At 38.6% G+C, this 22088-nt stretch overlaps 1 protein-coding gene across 1 annotated transcript in view; it reads right to left on the reverse strand.

Annotated features, from left to right (window-relative positions):
• SFXN1 (sideroflexin 1) overlaps window positions 1–21196 on the reverse strand; it is a 33499-nt gene extending 12303 nt beyond the window's left edge. The window contains exons 1-8 of the mRNA XM_014053693.2: window positions 21061–21196; window positions 14122–14298; window positions 13134–13304; window positions 10583–10681; window positions 8079–8154; window positions 5612–5697; window positions 4097–4224; window positions 2960–3009 (exon numbers count right to left, since the gene is read on the reverse strand). Coding sequence (XP_013909168.2) covers window positions 2960–3009; window positions 4097–4224; window positions 5612–5697; window positions 8079–8154; window positions 10583–10681; window positions 13134–13304; window positions 14122–14285 — 774 coding nt within the window. The 5' untranslated portion in view covers window positions 14286–14298; window positions 21061–21196. The remainder of the gene's footprint in view (window positions 1–2959; window positions 3010–4096; window positions 4225–5611; window positions 5698–8078; window positions 8155–10582; window positions 10682–13133; window positions 13305–14121; window positions 14299–21060) is intronic.
• Window positions 21197–22088: the final 892 nt, after the last annotated feature.

Consider the following 22088-nt stretch of genomic DNA (forward strand, 5'->3'; position numbering starts at 1 on the left):
TTTATAGTCAGTGAGGTTCACAATGTTGAAACAAAGAAGTGCATGTAGAATTGCTGGAGTTCTCCAACTCACAAGAGGAAATATGTTATTTCTGTGATTGTGGTTCTAGAAATGCATTTTATTACACGACCTTGCCTTTTTTCAAAGGATGAATAATATTTCAGGGGTTAATAATTAGGTAATGGAAAAGTATTAAATGAAGACTGCAATGGTTTAATGAACTGGTTTGTTAACGGTAGATACAAGTAATGCGCTTGCACAAGCAGCCTGTTAAAAAAAGGGCAGTCTATTGCTCAATGGATTTAGAACTGATCAATATCAAGTCTTATGATTAACTAACTGAAGACTAATAATTCACCTGAACTTACAATCAACGAAGCAGAGAATGGACAAGGGAGGAGAACCAGAAAATCATAAAGAGAGTTAAGAGTGTGTCAAAAGACAGTCACTAATGGGTTCGTTCAAATGTAAAAGCTGCTAAATTAGAATGGCTAATTAAATTCCACAATAAACAATGAAGTCTTAGCTGAACATGGCAACATCCTCTTTTTATTATTTCTTACAGCACACATTTGTGTTATCTTCTAGTAAGTAGAAGTGTAGAAATTAGGGACATTGTGAATCTGGAAGTAAAAGGAAATGTTTGGTAGCTCTTCTGAAGGTAGAAATACTTCAAGTATTTAGCATTACCATTGAAATAAATTACTGTATTCATGTTCTTGTCAGTAATTACTGACAATAATAAGCTCATATTTTACAGCTGCTTGTGATAAATTTAAAAATGCTTTAATGTTTAAAACATTCCCTGATAATCCTTATTAATCCTTTTTATAGTTGATCTATATTCATCTTCTCCAGAAACTTAGGACTTAATGTGTCCAAAGTAGGATAATATGAGCCTGGTGTTTTATGTGACTGAGAACTCTGGGTTGATTTACCATCCATTGTTTCTTTTCTTGGTGATCCATAGAATTCTCAGAAGTCTTTTCCAACTTTTCAAAGTTCAAAAGCATCAAAGCTCTTCCAACTTTCAGTTCCACAGAATGTCACATGGAATGCCATGGATTTCAAGATTCTGATCTTTGTAGATATAGACAAACAATATCATGGTATCTGAATATCTTTTCTAAGGCTTTCCACTGGTTGCTATTCCAAGTGTTAGTCTGCAGAATATTTATTATTTGTTCCTATATTACAGGTAGTCCTCAGCTTCAGCTTGTCATTTTATGGCCCTTTGAAGCAGTAGTGAAATTGAAAAAAAATCCCTACCGGTTCTGTGGTCAGTTCTGTGGTCTTCTACTTGGTCAGCATGTGACTGGGTGGGCAACAGGTAGGAACCTCACAGAGTCACAGAGAGCTCAAAAAAATCACACTTTATACAAAAATAACACAAAAGCTACACAACTGACTCACACACAATGCAAAAGCAGCTGGACTTCACACACACAAAAAGGTACCAATGGTCGTGTGGCACAGCCCTGCTTTAAAGTTACGAAATCTCATAAAAGGATGCTTCATGGCATGTAATGCACTGCCAGCCATTGTAGCAATAGCAATAGCACTTAGACTTATATACCACTTCACAGTGCTTTTACAGCCCTCTCTAAGCGGTTTACATAGTCAGCGTATTTCCCCCAACAATCTGGGTCCTCATTGTAAAATGTTATGCCGTTCCCCCCAATAGTCACATGACTGCATTTCAGGCACTTGGTAACCAGCTCATATTTATAACTGGTTACAATGCTCCCTAATCATGTAAATGTAAATGTGTTTTGTGATTTTGGGGGGCAGTTTTTGGTGTTCTTTGATGGTTTCTCGCAAAGAAACACCCAATCAGCAAATGGATTCATAATTATGACTGTTTGACCGATTATCCTTAAAACAGTCATAAAATTGGATCCACTCATGTGAGTGTCTCAGGTTATGACAGAAATCCAATTGCAATCATACATTGAGGACTACCTGTATCGATGGCTGATTATAAAAGGCAGAAGCTATTTATCACTTTGATATCATCCTTGTTAATTCTATGAGTAGTTATTGTACCTGTAGTCATTAGTTTCGTCTTCTTTATAAACTTCCCATTTTTCCCCACAATGTTCCTTGATTTTTATTACTAGTCTTCAAGGTCCTTTGCAACTATTAGTCATCAGCATACTTACATAATTATTGTAAGCATCCTATATAATGATGTTTGGAAATTAAACATTAATTAATGGGGAATGTAATTCTGAGAGGCTATTTTGTAATATTTCAGACACCATCATCTACTATTTTATTGTTTTACATTGGTTTCTGCTGTGACCCAGCAGGAGCTGTTGGAACTGCCGATGGACTCGCAATAGCGAGGAACCCTATGAGTCGGCTATGGAAGATGTGGAGGACCCTGGGCAGGGTTCTGATTCAGAGCAGGGACCAGAGAGGCTGGCTGGCCACCAGGAGGTGCCTGAGGCATGCAGCAGTGGGGAAGATCAAAGGGAGTTTGTCCCTGACGCCAGGCAACGTAGGGCGGACAAATGGAGACAGACTCATAAGAGATAATCAAGCCCAGGTGGTTGTGGCTTGGCCCCTCCCAAGAGAGTATATAAGAAGAGACTTTGGGAGGAGTCATTTTGTAGGACACAACTGTTCGTACTAATCTGGAGAACTCCTTGTCTGGTCTGCCTTGTGTTCCCGTGTCTGTTGGAGTCTGGCTTGCTGCCAATTTCTTGCCAGTGAGTCATGTGCGGGCTTTCAGCCAACAGGATTATAATTGCTGTGAATAAAGAGTGGCAAACAGCTAAGCCTGTGTCTGCGTTCATTACTGGACAGAGGGGGCCCAGAACAGTTTCATAGTTATTGGTTATATTGCTGTTGTGAACCACTCATAATTATTTAAGATTGGAAGCCATGTGAATCTTTTAAATAAAATAAAATAAAATGGATCAGGAAAGAAAACTCTTTCGGAATATAGGCTTACCTTTAAAAATGCCTTCTTTTCCAAAGTGTTCATTATAAACGGGGGAATGGCTAAAAGACAGTAAGCAAAAGTTTTGTGCTTAATAATTTCATGCAATGCTGTATGCTGCTTTAGGAATACAAATATTTTGACAGATGACTTAAAAGTTAAGCATTTCTTAATATGGACAGGAGAGAAGAGAACCCTTAGCAAATCCTTAGAACAACTTCTAATAGCATAAAAATCTTATCCCTAGAATTTACTAACAGTAACTTATTGTAAGGCTTGCTCTCTTTCTCTCTCTCTCCCTCCCTCCCTCTCTCTCTCTCCTCTCTGTGTGCATGTAGATATATATAAATATGGGAATAGAAGTATGTTTACAACTACAGGACTAAGGGTAATAAAATCTAGTCTTCCTTTATGCATGGGTGCTATCTAGATGACTTTGGGCCAACCATTCTTCTCAGTTCTATACTGGATAGTTGACAAATGTTCATCTACCATTCTTAACTACACTAGTATGGTAGATGATGTTCCATATATTTCAGTGGACATAACCTTCACCCTGCACTTGATTGATCTGGGCTAAACAAATATATAAAATTGAATTCCAATGTTTGTCCTTTGGATATCCAGTGAAGAGTCCTTATTCATGACATCCGCTTGGCCTGTCACTGGTATTTTCACTTTCAGCTTTCTCTTTCCCATAAGCCATACTTTTAAAACTCAATATTTCTGATTCTACTAGTTCTTCATCAAGGAAGATTTGTTTCACATCTGTCATTCTTTTATTAACATCCTTTAAACATAGCCTATCCATAGAAGCAATCATCATTACTGATCCTGTTGATATTGTGGCTACTAATTTCTGGCCCCATTCTTCAAAGTTCTTTTTAATATTTCAAATGTCAAAGTATTTTATAAATCCCAATCTTGATCAAGTTTAAAAGCACTGATTTTTGATACACCATAATGTAGATAATACATGTACACATGTTTCTTACAAGAGCTCCCTACAGCCTTAGGGGTAAGTGGCACTGCTATTGAGCTATCAATTACTTTCCTGAGGGAAGCACAGCAGTTACCAGAAGTAGTTCTAATTTTTAAGAATTATTAGAAGAATGTTAGCATTTAAACTTAATGTAAGTTGGGACACACCCATTCCTGGAGCAGCCATGAGGATCCTTGAAACCACAACTTGCACAATAGCCTGTTGAGCAGCTTTGGATGATTCACCCAGTCTGTTCCCATTTTCGTCTGCAATGGGAATACCATACTTTAGTTCCCTGTTGGGTTTTTAAAAAAAGAAAAAGAAAGAACTGAGAAGATCATTGTTTCATTCTTAAAGGACTCCAAATGCTTACATCAATGTCCTTTCAAGGTTCAAGTCATCATTTCTCAAATTTTCGTGATCTTTCCATTGTGTGATGTTTAATAGGATCCATAGGATGTACAGAGTGACTTAATTGGCACCAAACCATCAAGACATAGGCCTCTTTCCTTTGTATATCATGATATTGCATTTTAGATATACAGGTAGTCCTCGACTTACAACAGTTCATTTAGTGGCTGTTCAAAGTTACATTGTAAAAAGTGACTTATGTGTTTTTCACATGATTGTTGCAGCATCCCCATGGTCATGTAATCAAAATTCAGACCATTGGCAACTGACTCATATTTATGACAGTTGCAGTGCTCCAGGGTTGTAGAATCACCCTTTGAGAACTTTTGACAAGCAAAGTCAATGAGGAAACCAGATTCACATAACAATTGTTACTAACTTAAGAACTGCAATAATTCACTGCGGCAAGAAAGGTAAAAAATGGGACAAAACTCACATCAACAGGAATTTTGGGCTCAATTATGGTTGTAAGTTGAAGACTACCTGTTGTGGTCAATAAGACAGATTTGATAAATTGAAAATCAGTTTCTCAAATTTCAACAGCAGAACAGCTAATTAATATGTCTACCCATACATGTCACTGCATAGTTAACCATTAGAGAGCAACAATAATAAAAACATTTTAAATAAAAAAACCAACAGAATTAGCATAAAATAACATCTGAGAATACACACACACACAGACACACATTTTATCCACGCTATCGGGAGCCCAGTCTAGTTGGGGGATAAAACAGCTTCTTAGTGCCTGGCAAAGCACCACTAGTGTCTTTTGAATATTATGTTCTACCCTTATTATTGTGAAGTTGCTTTGATAACACCCTATTCACCACTTCTCACATGCAGCAATTCCTTGAAAGAGGTACATTCCTGGATTGATTGCTGCTAGTAGATCTAAATGACAAGAATGTTTTAGAACAGTGGTTCCCAAACTTGGCAACTTTAAGGCTTGTGGACTTCAAGTCCATAAGTCTTAAAGTTGCCAAGTTTGGGAACCACTGTTTTAGAAGACCTGCCTGATTTCCAAAGTTTGAAAAACAAACAAACATCTGTTTCGAAGGCAACTTGGAGAGTTAATGTAACTCTCGCAGAAAGTGAAGCTAAGTATTAAATAGAGGCAAACATTTCAAAATTCTTTTTCATTTAACTTAAAAATGAGGTATTTCATATGAAATGCATGTTTAGTGTGTGTGTTTATTTTGGAGAACGCAGGTAGTTATAGTAACTGCTGCCAAAAAGCCCTGGAGGTCACATGCTACAGTTTATCTTACCTTTGCCTCATTAACGGAATATTAATACAATTTGCAGCAGCTACAGCAGCAAAAGGAACAAAACGTCCTATAAGTGGTGAAACATGCTGTGGAAAGAGAAGAGAAGGTCACCTGAATATGGCTAATCCTGGTTAATTTTTTTTTTTTAATTTAAGAATTTTGACTTAAGCCATGAAGAACAGCAGCCAAAAGTCTAACAGTAATACTATTTTATGACCAGCTGCCTGAAGAATGCAGATCAAAATAGCAGAGAATGTGCTGTAACTGTGTCTCTTGGTATTTAAGTATTTTACAAGGAATTAAGGAGTTTCCCCCACATTGCATTTTTCTGAAAATGCACTGACACTGCACTATCAATGAACCCAGAAAGCAGAACCAGTTTTTTTTCACTTAAGCAACAGTGAACAGTTACTGTAACTTCAGTGAGTTTCTTTTCCAAGGAAGAGCCTGCAGCAACTTGTGACTGATGTTAGTATTATGCTACTTTGTTTTGTCAAGGAGTCACAATATATTCTTTTTTTTTTCTTGCAAGACAGGTTCTTTTTTTATCTGATTTATGAAGTGGACAGCAAAGATTCAGTCTATATCTATATCTATATCTCTATATCTATCTATCTGTCTGTCTGTCTATCTATCTATCTATCTATCTATCTATCTATCTATCTATCTATCATCTATCTATCATCTATCTATCTATCTATCTATCTATCTATCTATTATCTATCTATCTATCTATCTATCTATCTATCTATCTATCTATCATCTATCTATCTATCTATTATCTATCTATCTATCTATTATCTATCTGTCTGTCTGTCTGTCTAGCTATCATCTATCTATTATCTATTTAACTATCTATTATCTATCTATCTATCTATCTATCTATCTATCTATCTATCTATCTATCATCTATCTATCTATCTATCTATCTATCATCTATCTATCATCTATCTATCTATCTATCTATCTATCTATCTATTATCTATCTATCTATCTATCTATCTATCTATCTATCTATCTATCTATCATCTATCTATCTATCTATCTATCTATCTAACTATCTATCTATCTATTATCTATCTATCTATTATCTATCTGTCTGTCTGTCTGTCTGTCTAGCTATCATCTATCTATTATCTATTTAACTATCTATTATCTATCTATCTATCTATCTATCTATCTATCTATTATCTATCTATCTATTATCTATCTATCTATCTATCTATCTATCTATCTATCTATCTATCTATCTATCATCTATCTATCTATCTAGGATTTCAAAGAATGTAACTTAACTTTCAAGAGCCAACTGTATTTATGGGCATCAGCTGTTTGCGTATTTTCAGTACAAATTGTATTGTCTAAGGCAGGGGTGTCAAACTCAATTACATTGACGGCCTCATCACATCAGCATTGTGTTTGACCTTGGAGACCAGGGTGGGTGTGGCAGGGTGGGCATAGCCAGCTCAACATCACTTGTGTCGGGGGCGCCTGTGGAAGCCCCAAGCTCCATTTTCAACTGCGATGGCCTCCTGCAACCCTCTGCCAGCGAAAACAGAGCTCAGGAGGGCTGGCAGAGGCACCACAGGCTAATCCTTTGCTGTTTCCAGGGCAGCCCTGTGAGCCAGATCTAAGTGTCCCGCAGGCTGGATCTGGCCCAGGGCCTTGAGTTTGACAGCCCTGCTCTAAGGCATTGTGTCTGATGACACATTTATTTACTATTTATATTTGTATATATATATGCAATATATGGAAAGGTACACATATATAAACACGGTAACAGAAGACTACATATTTGTTTGTCTCTGATATCTAGTTTTCTGATTGCAGGGAAGATATATGCATAGGTTACTACTCAGTTTATTTATTTTATTTATTTATTAGAAAATTTATATTGCTGCCTATTTGCACATGGGGACTCAAGGCACCTTACAGGGGTATAAAAACATGATATATAAAAAATAAAACCGGTTAAAAAAATAATCAAACAAATTAATAATCATCACCCCAGAAACATCACACAAGCCATTTAATGGGCTCCATCTTGCTCTGGGCTCCCTAGGCCCACTGGCAGAATCAGGTCTTCAGCACCTTCTGGAAGAGTGTTAAAGTGGGGGGCATTCTACTATCTGGGGGAATGAGTTCCAAGGAGAGGGAGCCACCATAGAGAAGGCCCTTCTTCTGGCTCCCATCAGGTGTATTTTCCTAGGGGATGGGACTGCCACATTCCTTGCCTCCCAACTCTAGTGAGTTGGGTAGATGTGACCAGCAAGAGACAGTCCCTCAGTTAATTTCAGTTAAACCAAGAAACTGAATATGGAGGATCTATAAGGTCATTCAGCGATCTTATCATAACGCAAATAAGAATAAATGCATTTTTTTAATCAATCGGGTTCATCTTATGCATATAAAAACTGTTATATAAAATACACAATAGTCTCAAACAAGGAGAGAACAATGGAAATACCTTTGTGAGTGCATTAAGTCCTAGAGCAGTTGCAACAGCACCTGTGGTAGCAGAAACATAGGCCGTTCCCAGCTGGCTAAAACAAAAATAGGAGTGTTTGTATTTGTATAAGAACCACATGCTCTAAGTCTCAATTTTTTGATTCTATACACATACCTGGCATAGTACAACCTATTTTATGGCAGCAGTAGAAACGTTGCCAAAAGATAAACTAGGGCAACCAACTGGCTGGTAAGTTTTCTTTACCAGAGTTTCTAAAGTCCCTTTTCAAGGACAATAGGGACTGATAAAACAATGGAGAATGTGGATATTGCCCTTAAAAAAAATTATGCTGCTTTCACTGAGTTATCTTAATGGACTCACTTGCTTTATTATAACTCTGCCTAATCTTTGCAACATAAGCACTTTTAATAGCTCTCTGAATTGGTCAATTGGATGTGGATTTTTTCCCCTGCATTACTTCTGAATTATAAAATACTTTCCCTTCCATTTTCTCCTCTTTTTTTAATTTAATTCACATACTTCTCTTTGATTTGATCTCCTGAAATTATTAGTTGACCCTTTAAGTTATTTTATTCATTAGTTGTATAAGTATAAGTATGCTACATCATGCTGACATTCAAAGCAATGGGATATATGCAGCTTTATTTTAGTCACACAACTCTTCTATAGGGTAGGTTGGGCTGAAAGGAAGGGTAAAGCTCAAAGTTATGCAGTAAATTATTATGACTGTAAGATTGAATCTACTTTTCCATTATTCTAATTTGTGCTTTAATAACTTTTATTGGAATTTTTAATGACTAGATGACTAAAACTTGTAGAAAACAGATATCTACATTGAGCTTTAAAATGTCATGGCTCTGTGGCAGATCCATTCTCAGAATTCTTTAGTTTAAGTCCAGGAGTATATTTGGGAGTATATTTGGGTTGACAATTCATATCCAACTTTCCCAAGAGTGGTAGGAAGCCATAACCTGACAATTACATGAGAGCTGAGCTGTATAATTTGAGACCCAGAGTTATGTATGGCCCCTAAAAACCTTTGATGGGACATCTAGTACTCACCCAGAGTTTGTGCTAATTGTAATTTTTAGATGGCAGAAGGAGGAAATTATTCAGAGGAGTGTTACCATAATAACTATATAATTCATTCAATTTAAACTTTTTAGGTCAGATTTTGGTCTGGCCTTGCCTCCTTGGAATGTAGACCCTGGCATGTATCTCAAAAGGCCAAGTGTGACCTGTAGCCTGTTCAGCAATACTTGGCTATATCTTCTATACTATAGAAAGTGGCTCAAGTAATCTAAACCTACTTTCAAGAAAGTGATTTAACACAATAGATATTTTCACAAGAGCTGGAAGACACACTAGCCTTACAATACTGCAAGGCCAATGCATGCCATAAAGTGTACTCCCATTGAAGATTAGACGGCACTTAGGAAAGATACTTCAATCACCTTGGCGCAAGCATAGCACCTTGACTTACTGAAGATGATTACTTCCTAGCAATATACTCCAGGCAGCTTTGTTCAAAATTTAAATGCAGCTCCTGTCTATTTGTCTAATATCTCTAAGCAGTCTCCTTATATATTCTACTTCTATATTCCCAGGCACCAGTTCACATTTTTAAATCACAGGATATTTAGAAAACTCTCGCTGAAGTTAGGAACATCACAAAGTATAACAGTCACTTGCACACGGCATTTTGAAGTGTTCTGATTTGCATCAGCTGAAATTTATAATGAATGACTTAGAATGCATTAGTCACCTAATTAGTCTTTTTAACAATGCAAATGATCTTGCGGGATGGTCAACATGCAAAAGAATTGTGTTTAGTACCAGACAGGAATAACTTGACAGTCATGCATCTAGTAGCATTTTGTATGCTGATAATATTTACGTGAAGGGCTTTAAAGGTTTTAAATGCACTATATGCTTGTTATATATTACTGTTATTATAAATTAGCATCACTTCTATTTTTCCCCATTATAGTTTACCTTGTGCTTATATGTCGTCACGTCAAGCCATTCTATGAAAGACCACATTGCAGATTTAATAATAATCTTAACAAAGCAATTTATGATCCATTATCATTATAGTGCTGAAAGCCATTCAGAAAAAGCAGAGAGCTATCTTGTCCAGGGCATGCAATTCTCAGAAGTGTGCAGATCTGAAACAACTTGAAATCTACAATGATTTGGCCCTTCCTTTCTGTATCATGGTGATAATTACCATGGCTTTTATTTTCTTTCTCTTCCCTTTTTATGGGAGATTCTTTAAACATCACTATATTAAATCAACAAACCAGCATCATCAGGTCTATACTGATTCAATAATATCATAGTAATTTAAAACATACTCTTAAATCCATAGCAATTCTAGTGGCACAATATTTTCTACACAGTTCATGTTAAGCTTCATATTAGACCTAGCTTTTAAATTAGAGCACATATTTTATTCAACATACTTGAATTATCTGCTTGGTGCATCTTGATGGCTTTACCTGACATTAATTGGAGCATCTCCACTCCTGTTGGTATAATTTACAATGGCATTGAAGGACTGATTAATCCATTGCCAGAAGACCACAGCTGGAGTTGTTCTTGGAAGAAGGAAAGGTCAGTTATTTTTTTTATAAAGTTTGATATGCGCTCAATCTGATAAAGTAACAAAGTAGATAAAGTACCGTAGTGTATTCATATTAAATCTATCCAGATGATAATGAAGTTTCATCCTTTAAACATAATTTAGATCAGATTAACTCAAGAGTGAATCAAATTATTTTGGGCAGAGCCACACAAACTTATTCTGAACTATCGAAACAACTAAGCTAGGATTACTTCACAGAAGAATGGTGTTTGCCTACTCAAAATGCAGGCAGGCTAAGTGCATATACATGTCTTAAGAAAAATGTTACAATTTGAATATAGTCATCACTTACCTTATGGGGGTCAGAGGGAGAAATATCTCTGCTACTTCCTACAATGTGCCTTTCTAGTTTGCTGCAGCCAATGTCAGAAATGCACACTATGGGGTAATCTTTTGAGGATGGAGTGGCCAAATGTTTTTTGTAGCTTGTTAAACTTTTAATAAAGCATTTCTTCCTTGTTAAACTTTTAATAAAGCATTTCTTCCTTTACCTCAGCTCTAAATCTAGTGCAGTTTTTAGAACAGTTCTGGAGCATGACAGGAGAATGATGGGAGTGTTTGAATTTTTGAAGACCCAAAGCCTCTATTATCCTCCTTCCTATGTTATCAGAGTACTAATTTAGGAGAAGGAATCACAGCAGAGATTTGGGCTCCCACAGAAAAATTCCTGGCACATCTCCTTTATTGCTCATGAAAAGAGAAGCCAGCTGTGGCCTGAGCCTCTGAGAAGCTCTTTTAGAATTATTCCAAAGAAAGAAAAGTGTTTGATTCATCTTCTCCGTTACTGTAACAGAGTGTTAATTGTTGTTCATTTAGTAATACTTTATAGAAAATTAAGCTACCAGACAAAATTTGCCCATATTTCAAATGCTTAGAAGTAGGAAAACATAGTTCTTTTGTTGTTGTTGTTGTTTGTTTGTTGTTGTTGTTAAATCCAGATAATATACAGATATGCCCCAGAAGTACAAATCCTTACCATTAAAAAGTAATAAAGCATAGATGAATAACACATTCTGAAGATGAACTGACATGCCACTATTAACAATCCCTAGACTAGACCTCAACAATCCATTCTGAATTCCCCTTGTTAGCCGCTTTAAATAGTTTTCCTAATAGGATGGGAATGTGGACACCTCATTGTAAATGTCAGATAAAAGACAGAATTATCCGAAGCTTGTGTCATAACTAATCCAGAGAAAACTGTTTATCAGTACAAATGAGGAAATCATTAGTAAAAAGTCTATAGAGATTCCCAAGTATCTAGGTCAGTGATGGGCAACCTTTTTGACGTGGTGTGTCAAAAATCGGCAAAAATTCGAGCATAACTCGCGTTGTGTGTCACTTCGACAAAAACATAATTTTGCGCAATTTATAGTTTAAACTACAAAAATGTATAATTGCAATATATAATTGTATTTAATAAACCAAAAACAAATTATTTAACATACCTGCTTAGTAACTTCTTTGTTCATCAGTCGATTTCGTATGTTGCCCTTGATATTATTGAACTTGTTTGGGGTGCCGTGAACCAGGGCTGTGGAGTCGGCTGCTTCCAGCTCCATGTCCTCATCAACATGCCGCTCCAGCCCGCCCCTGCTATGAATATTCCTAGTGACGCGAGCGGCATGTTGATGAGGACGTGGAGCTGGAAGCAGCCGACTCCACAGCCCTGCCGTGAACTGAGATAAGTGAGGGGGAGGGCGAATTCTTTAACTAACCAGGAGTAGACTCTCTGTGCCGGCCTGACTGGAGAGAGGCGCGCACTGTTCCCGCGCTCCTCTCCTGCGGGTCCTCCTTCGCCGCGCTGAGGACGTGTGTGCGCACGGCACACACACCTTACCAGCAGCCCCTGCGCTCAGAAAGGGGCGGCGGTGATACAGTAAGTGAGTGTGGGTGGGGGAGATCACACGTCCCGCCCCCCCGTTCCTCCAGCACAGATTCTTTCATCCTCAGCGGCCGTGCAGGAGCCGAGGATGAATCGCATGAAATCCTGTGCGTGTCACCCCAAATGGCTACGCGTGTCAGCACTGACACGCGTGTCATAGGTTCGCCATCACTGATCTAGGTCATGGTTGTCCCAAAGGTGTTTTTTCAAGAGGCAAATGGACTTTCTGGTTTTTCTTTGAAGATGCTTCTTATCCAAGAAGCTTCTTCAGCTGTGGCTGAAGGATTTCATTCCCCACCATCCAGTCAGAACTGAAGAAGCTTCTTGGATACGAAGTGAAATATCTTCAAAGAAAATCCAGAAAGTCCAGTTGCCTCTTGAAAAAACACCTTTGGGACATTAGTAAAAAGGCAAAGTGTTCCCTTTAGCAGTCTTTCTAACCCTTCAACATATGTCTCTGCCTTTTAAAAAGTTCTTTATTCTGTTCACTATCATTTATCAGTAATTTAAGATTACTTACCTATAAAATGTCATCATGAAACCAGTAATTGTCATGTTCATAGGCACCTGAGCAGACATCCGGCCAATCAAAACCATCTTTTCACCCGTATCTGGATGGAAGGCTGAATCATAGACATATTTTGCTCTCCACAGTTCATCTTCTGTCAGCCCAGGGGCCACAATGCTTTGCCTTATGATTAGCAAAAATATAAATAGTTTATCATTAATATAATACTACCAATATTTTAGTTCCCAAAGGTTAAGGAATTTTTTTTAGGTATAATAATATACCCATGTAATAAACTCTATCACTCATTCGATATTTATATCTGCTCTTTTTAAAATTATAAAAACTATATGATTTCATAACCATTGAAGGAAAATATGCACAGTTTTCTCTATCCAGGTAGTACTCGACTTACAACAGTTCATTTAATGGCAGTGTGAAGCTTTAATGGCACTAAAAACATGACATGACCATTTTTCACACTTATAACCATTGCAGCTTCACCATGATCATGTGATTTACATTCAGATGCTTGACCACTGACTCACATTTATGATGGCTGCAGTGTCCTCCAGGTCAATGGGGAAATCAGATACAACTATGTTACTAATTGAAGAACTGCAGTAATTCACTTAACAAATGTGGTGAGAAAAGTCATTAAAAAACCTCCCTAAACAAATTTCTCATTTAACAACATAAATTGTGGCCATAAGATGAAGACTACCATAACTGGTGCTTCCTTTTCATCTCTAAAATACCTCCAATGTGAAAATATTAGCATTTTTAGATTTTCCAATTGCCTCCTAGTTCATTGTTTCATAATATTAACTCCTAGCTCCTGGGGCCTAACTCCTGAATTCTAAAAGTAATTTTTTTAACTTACAAAAGGACTCATTTTTCCTAGACAAATGATTTCTCTGATCTCATTACAATATTCTTAGAATAATGGTAGATCTAGCGATACTGGAATAAAACTGGGGGGAGAAAACCCAAACCATACCTGTAATCGTGCACAATTTTTTTGGCTTTTTCTAATTGTTCATTGGGTAACAATATATTCCTAGGATCAGTAACAGTGAAGAAATGGGTAGCACGTCCAACAAATGTGCTTTGATCCCAGCGAGGCTCTTTGATATTGATGTTTAATGGTATATCTCCCGACATGTTTCCAAGAACACTGAATGTAAAACAGAGATTGAAGTGTGTTTCAGTTTCAGAGTTGTTGACATTTTTATTTCTCTTACATCAATTAAAAAATGGCTCTCTCACCGATCTCTGAGGCCTTGTTAGAATGTGGATATAAAGAAAATCTAACTGTGGAGCAATTCTACACTCCTCCCTGCCCAATTTCTAAACAACTCTCATGATTCAATCGCCATCCACTTCTGCAGAATTTTCTGCCAACAAGACACCAATTGCAATGGGGTAAAATACAAAAGCAACTTTTGTAGAAATATATGGGCAAAAAAAGGGGATGGTAAGTAGCTTCAGTGTGCTCTGATAATTATCTGCCTAGATCAGGAGTTTCAAACTCAAAGCTGGCAGGCAGGATCTGGCCTGCGTGGTGCTTAGATCTGGCTCATGGAGCTGCTCTGGAAACAGCGGAAGACCGGCCCATGGTGCCTCTGCCAGTGAAAAAGGAGCTTGGGGAGGGCCATGCGCAGTCCTCACAAGCTCCACTTTCTCTAACAGGGAGGGTTGCAGGAGGATATCACAGCCAGAAGCGGAGCTCGAGAGCCTGTTTTCACTGGCAGAGTGCTCAGGCCACCATAGGCACCCCCTACACAAGTGACATTGAGCTGGCCATGCCCACCGTGGCCCACCTGAGGTCAAACATAACTCTGATGTGGCCTTCAATGAAATAAGAGTTTGACACCCCTGGCCTAGTGCCTTAGTCATATTTATGACCTTGTGGTGGAGAGTGGAGTAGAATCAGACAATGTAGAGAATTTGAAAAATAGCAGCAGATCGCTTAATTCTCCTTCAACCCACAGACTGAATTATTTGAAATTTTGAAATGGGTCGCTTTTATTTGCAATATCTATTTATTATAATTCTAACTCATTTTGAGAATCCTTACTAAGATTTATGTAGAAAAATATACCAATGCATTTTAGTATAAACGTTTTCATTTTCTATCACTCCTCTTCTTAATTGTTGATATATTGCCACAACCTCATTGAAAACCAAATAGGAAGACTATACATATATTTTCCTTTATAATCTGTTTTTAGGGCATTTCACTTTAGCTTTTGTCTTCATTGCCAAAGCAGCATTTAAAACTCTCCATTAATCCAATTTACTAATCTTGTTAGTCAATCAGATATTGCATGTAATCTAATATTCATGCAAAGTACTTTAAAAGTCCAAACAAATTTATATTCATAGTGTTTGAGGCCAAGCCAAAAATATTAGGCCAAAGATGCTTTCTTAAAAGAGAGGAATACGAAGAACTTTTTGAAAAGCTCATTTCACTGTAAGATTTGCTGATGCTGTTTCCCAACTTTCCCACTGCTTACTTAAAAAAATTAATATTTTTTTCTTGTGTATCAGGCAATCATAAAATTATTTGCTGAACAAGGGCTGTGCAGCCAATCAGATATGCTTATCTGATATGGTGGTTAATGGCAAATAAGCCAAATAAGAGTGGAAACACAAATCAGGGCTTCTGAGATTGATCACATGAGAGGTTTCTAACCCTTGCCTTCATTTTCTTATTATATCCAGGATAATCAAGTCACACACATAGGATCACTCTGGATTGAAAGGAGGGAGATTTTAATTTTGTGACCCATTGTTCCCAATGCACAGATCAGCCTTCCCTTTCAGCAGTCCTAATCAGAGATTGTTCAAAAGTCATGGAGAAATAGGAATCAAAATATAGGTGGAAAAATAATGGCCTTAATTAGATAATTAGGGTTGAGGGGGACTCTAACTTTATGATGGGATAAGGAGTTTTATAAAGTACACCTTTCTAACACATTCTACACAAGAACACAATTTTCCTCCTAAAAGCTTATGGAAAAAAGCCATGGTGCAACAGTGATTATAATGCAGTATTGCAGGCTAATTCTGCTGACTGCCAGGAGTTCAATCCTGATCAGTCCAAGGTTGACTCAGTCTTCCATCCAGTAAAACCCAGATTGTTGGGGGCAATATCCTGACTTTGTACACTGCTTAGAGTGAGCGGTAAAGCACTATGAAGCAGTGCATAAATCTAAGTGCTGTTAAAGGTAAAGGTTCCACTCGCACATATGTGCTAGTCTTTCCCAACTCTAGAGGGCGGCGCTCATCTCCGTTTCAAAGCCAAAGAGCCAGTGCTGTCCGAAGATGTCTCTGTGGTCATGTGTCCAGCATGACTAAATGCCGAAGGTGCACAGAACACTATTATCTTCCCACCAAAGGTGGTTCCTATTTTTCTACTTGCATTTTACATGCTTTTGAACTGTTAGGTTGGCAGAAGCTGGGACAAGTAACAGGAGCTCACTCCATTAAGCGGCGCTAGGGATTCGAACTGCTGAACTTTCTGATTGACAAGCTCAGCATCTTAGCCACTGACCCTTGTGCTGTTACTATTGCTAAAAAGACTATGCAAGAAAAGGCATAATTGCATACTTTCTTCCTCAGCTCAATTCTAGGAATGATCAGCAGCAGAAGAGCTTTGGGGAAAAGATATAAAATGCAAAGCATTAGGATGCCACCAGGTAGATTCAGTTTTACTCCCTACTTAAATCCAGAAACTCATGCAAAGATTTGAACCCGACATTCACTCTGTGCTCAATCCATTTCACAGTACTGCTAGGAGGATGAATTGAGAGTAGACTCTATCAATAGAACAGATGGGTTATACTGAAAATGCATTATATATAGACAGGGACATATAGCAAAAATAAATAAATATAAAAATAAAAGACAAATTTTTGAGCTTGAAAGTAATGGAGAATTGTAATAAGATTTTAAACCTTATTTATAGATCAACAATGTATCTATAATGAAATAAATTGTAAGCTTCATGTAGCAACACTTCTTTAAATAGAATTAGGTTGAACTTTTTGATGTTCCCACACAATTATTTTTTAGAAATTATGAGCACACATCAATTGATGCATGTATCCATCCCATCCCATCCCATCCCATCCATCCATTCATCTATCCATCCATCGGAACATTGAAGTACTCCTTTCACTGAGTGCTTATGAAAGTAGCACAATGAACAGAGCCTAGATGAAATTATACATGTGAGTATAATCTACTAACTTCTGTAATACATGTACACTCTATGAGCACCCACACAAACACAAATTGGTAACAGGCAAATACTGTAATTCAGTGTAGAAGCATATGAGATGCACAATGTTATAGTAAGACTGTTCATGCATAGATATGTGGAAAGAGGTAAGAGAAGGGCTGGAAGGTGCCATGCAAACTGAAAAAAACCCCATTTAACAATATCAAAAGAAGTTCTTTATAGACCATCTTTTCTGAAACAGCATTTTCAAGTATTTGGATGCAGGCATACGGTGTTTTGCATATCAGATAGTTGGTCTCATAAGAAAATTACATGAATTCATTTGCAAAATTTCATTTTTGGGGATAAAACACTCTTGGATTTTCTTCTAGGCAATCTGCAGTTTCATATGCATGGAATGTACATCAGCAAGATTAGCTGGTACCCCAAAACACATATTTTTTCTGCTGAGAAATAGAGGTTTTAAGGAGTTATAAAGAACATGACCTGAGATTTGGGTGGCATGGGTATTTGCAATATGATAACGTCAAGGTTAATGTGTTTATTTAATCATTATGTTAGACATGCCATACTGAGAATTTAGAATAGATAAATAGCAGTTAGCAATAGCAGTTAGACTTATATACCGCTTCATAGGGCTTTCAGCCCTCTCTAAGCGGTTTACAGAGTCAGCATATTCCCCCCAACAACAATCCGGCTCCTCATTTTACCCACCTCGGAAGGATGGAAGGCTGAGTCAACCCTGAGCCAGTGAGATTTGAACCGCCGAACTGCAGATAGCAGTCAGCTGAAGTGGCCTGCAGTACTGCACTCTACCCACTGCGCCACCTCGGCTCTTAAAATAAAATCAATGTTGTGGCCAAAAACACTTTTTTGGTTCTCAACAGAAGAAGCATTTTATAGAAGAGAAATAATAGGTAAACACAAGTTATTGTGATGAAACTAGAATTTTATCAAGGGGAATACAAAACAAAAACAAGAGATTACACTTTGTGTAATCTTAAGAGATATTATATAAAATAATGCACCATTGGTATATGGCACCAGATAAATTTTCTAGAATATACAAAAGACTTCAAATTTATCATGAAAATGTCAACAATAAGAAGGGACATTTTATCATGTGTGGTTGGCATGCTGGCTGGGGAATTATGGGAGTTGAAGAAGTCTACAGCTGAGGTTGAGAAACACTGGCATAGACAAAACTCAAAATCTCTTCCTCTCTCCCTCCCTTTCCTTCTTTCCATCCATCCATCCATCCATCCATCCACCCATCCATCTATCTATCGTGTGTATATACACCCACACACCCCTTGGTTTGATTGTGTTGCTGCTGCCAAGGAAGGAGGTGGGATGGTGTTTTTTTATTACATGGTGGAATTTTTAAATTTTTTAATTTAAACTGCCCAAAGTCACCTGCATGAGTTGGGCAGTTATATACATTCATTTAATAAATAAAAATAAATAAGAATTCTGTTGTGAATACGTTGAATTTGAGAAAGGTAATATATAAACAAAGAATGTGTAAACCACCAATTGTTTTCTATAGCATTTAATTCCAATGCCATATACTTCTAGATTGCAAAATTTTGAAATCAGGTTCTGCATATTAATTATGCATTGCTTTAAAATAATGAATAATATTGGACAAGTCAATACTTGAAACCCAGACTTTTCTATTTAGATATCATTGTTGACAATGGTAATTAAAATTGTGCAAGCCTGTTACTTGCATTACTGGCTTTCTATCAGAAGACCACAGAATGTATTTTAGACAAATCAGATGTAAGTAGCCTGCAGTAATCTATAGCAGCCGGTAGGGGAAATTTAATAGTTTGATCATCAGCTTCATCGGGTTATATGGTCCAGGAATTGCAATTCCAATGGTTAAAGGAAAGCTGCTCCACTGGGCAAGGATGGAATAATGGCCTTTTATCTTGTCAAATTTTATTATGCAAATTAAACCAGTCTAAATAAGCTAATTGTGGACTGAAAGATACTGAAGTAATGTCTGACGCTCATCATGGAGACATTTCCTTGCCACTACAGTGATTTCTGGGATAACCAAAAGGAGAAAAACAAATAAGGATGCAACACTCCTAACCTACTAATCTGAAGAGTTTTGGCCATTATGTTACCGATATAATTATTCAGTAACATTACAAAGGTTGCATGAAATAATCCCAAGATAATTAGGGATATGCAACAGTTTCCAATGGAGGTTTACTGAAAGACCCAAGGGCACTTGCTTTCTTTAAGAAAACTCTCCCAGTTTTTCCATCCTTACAACTTGAGTAAAGGTATCATTCAGAGTTCTGAAGATGGGCATTCTAGATTCCCATGTATCAACTGAGCAAAACTATTCTGTGTGTAATCATTCAGCCAGTCTCTGTTCAAGAGCTCAGGTAACAGCTGAGAGATAAGGATAGCACTACACACCATTACACACACTAAGGGTCTCTTTGTGTGTATGTATGTGTGCTGAGGGGGGAAGAATGTTGCCATTTCATTTTTTTTTTAAAAAAAATTGAAAGATGCTTTTTCTGCCATTTAACCGCCTCAGCAGATTTTCCTGTAATTTCCCCACAATGCACCAGGAGAAGCATATGCACCAGTGGGAATCGGGGATCAGAAACATCAACAAGATGCATTTATGTTCATGTGTAGGTCAGGGGAAGGGGGGAAGATCCTGATGTAACCTAGCAACAGACTACAGCCTGTGGACAATGCCTATTGCTGAGGCAGCCTCCTCACCAGAGCAGCCATCTTTTGCATGTAACTTAAGAGAGATATTTCATCATTTTCCCAGGCATTTCCAGATGTTAACATAGGCAACAGAGTCTGCCAGCACAGCAGCTTCCAGCCTCTCCAGTTCTTTCCTCTGCAGTGCCCTTCTCTTATCAGCTGCCAGGGCTTGGAAGGGGTGGATCTAAAAAAATCTTATTTTATGGCTTTCGTATTTCATCTTCTAGGTTGCCCGTGCAAACGACTTTGCCCTTTTTATTTTCCCTTTCTAGCGGTATGGAATTCCACACACACACCAACGCACAGATGCAACCCTGCATGGTTCCCCCCACCCTGGAAAGTCATCATTCAAGAATCTTATCTCTTGCATTCCTTCGACACAAAATCAGGGCGATGAAAACGGGAACGGCCTCCCAATTCGCCTCTCCCTAAATTTCCTCCCTCTTCCTACGCCGATTTCTCGCCATGCGTCCTTCGGAGCATACGGACGCTAAGACTGTACCCTGGCTGGAAGGGGCCTTTCTACCAGAACAGCCAAAGCGGCGAAGGGGTCTAGGGACATCCTGCGCCATTTCAGACAGGATCCCGGCTCAAAAGAAACATCTCCACTTCTCTTCCCGGCATTCATTTTTGGGGTAGGGGGGGAAGCGTGTGAGAGGCAGGCATAACCTCCGGGCACAGTATGCAACCACCCAACTAGAGGCGGCTTTTCTTATTTTTATTATATATTCTCCATCCAATAAACTCCAAAAAAACTCCGCCTGCGCTTCCTTTTTTCCCCTCCATGCCCAAAAATTGGGCGCATCGTTTTGGGGGGAATGGCGATATAGGGACACCCTTCTCCTTTAAGCGGCCGGCTGCTGCTGCTGCTGCTGGATCCTAAGGCTGAGGCAAGGCAGCGGGGACCGGGACGAAGGCATGCGCTTTGGATTGAGGGGTACTCACGGCGCCCACCCCGTGCGCCCTGCTCGGCCGGCGATTCCCGCGCGTCAGCGTCGATTCCTTGCCGAGCCCTCCCGTCAAATCTCACGAACCCAGCCGAAGCCCGCCGGAAGAAATTCAGCCGCTTGCGAGCAAATGGCAAGGCGGGCAAGGCAAAGGAGGCGAGGGAAGGCGGGGTAGAGGCGAGTGAACCGCCCCCACGGGGAAGGGAAAGGAAGGGGAGGGCGCGGAAGCAGGGAAAGGAACGAGGGGACAGGTTGGTTGGAGCTGCTTTTGGGGGGGGGGCTGACGAGGATGGCGATCCACAGGTAAAGATCGCCTCCCTTCGAAAGACGGGCGGGAAGGTTTTCATTAGGAGGGAGGCTAATGAAGTCCATTAGTCTCTCTCTGCCTAATTTTCGCTAAATCGCGAAAGCCGCCCTCTCTCGCCCTCCTCTGCAGGCAGAGCAGGGTGAAAGGAAGGTAAGAGGCTATAGAAAAAGTCGTGCGAAGGAAACCTCGGTGTGTTGCGAGGGGTTTGCTTTCGGAACGTCACTTTTGGAAAATAAACTTCAATTTATCTGAACCTGGAAGTTTTTTTTTTCACGATCAGCGCTCTCTCTCTCTCTCTCTCTCTCTCTCTCTCTCTCTCTCTCTCTCTCTCTCTCTCTCTCTCTCTCTCTCTCTCTCTCTCTCTCTCTCTCTCTCTCTGTGTGTGTGTGTGTGTGTGTAAAACGGAATGCAGTGGCCAGGATACTTTGTATATGTTTAGCCCCGATCTTTTTCACTCTTCAAGTCTCTATATCCTAAAACAGATAAAGCCTGAACCCACTGTTGCAATGCTGTTCTAAGAGCTTCCTGTAATGCCAGCAGATTAGTACTTAAAAAAAAATCTTTGCTGTGTAGTTTGTGAAGAACTCGGAAATCTGGGATGCTGCTAATGAGAGAAAACGTTGTCCTGCTGATCAAAGTACACTGTGTAGCAACCATCTTTTTTGGTTGCCATTTCCCATCTTTACTGAACAGATATGGGAAAAATGGTTAGAAATGGA

This window comes from Thamnophis sirtalis, unplaced genomic scaffold (genome assembly GCF_051295495.1).
Source record: "Thamnophis sirtalis isolate CommonGarterSnake01/CBP01778 unplaced genomic scaffold, rThaSir2_p1.2 scaffold_3, whole genome shotgun sequence".
Taxonomy (NCBI): Eukaryota; Metazoa; Chordata; class Lepidosauria; order Squamata; family Natricidae; genus Thamnophis; species Thamnophis sirtalis.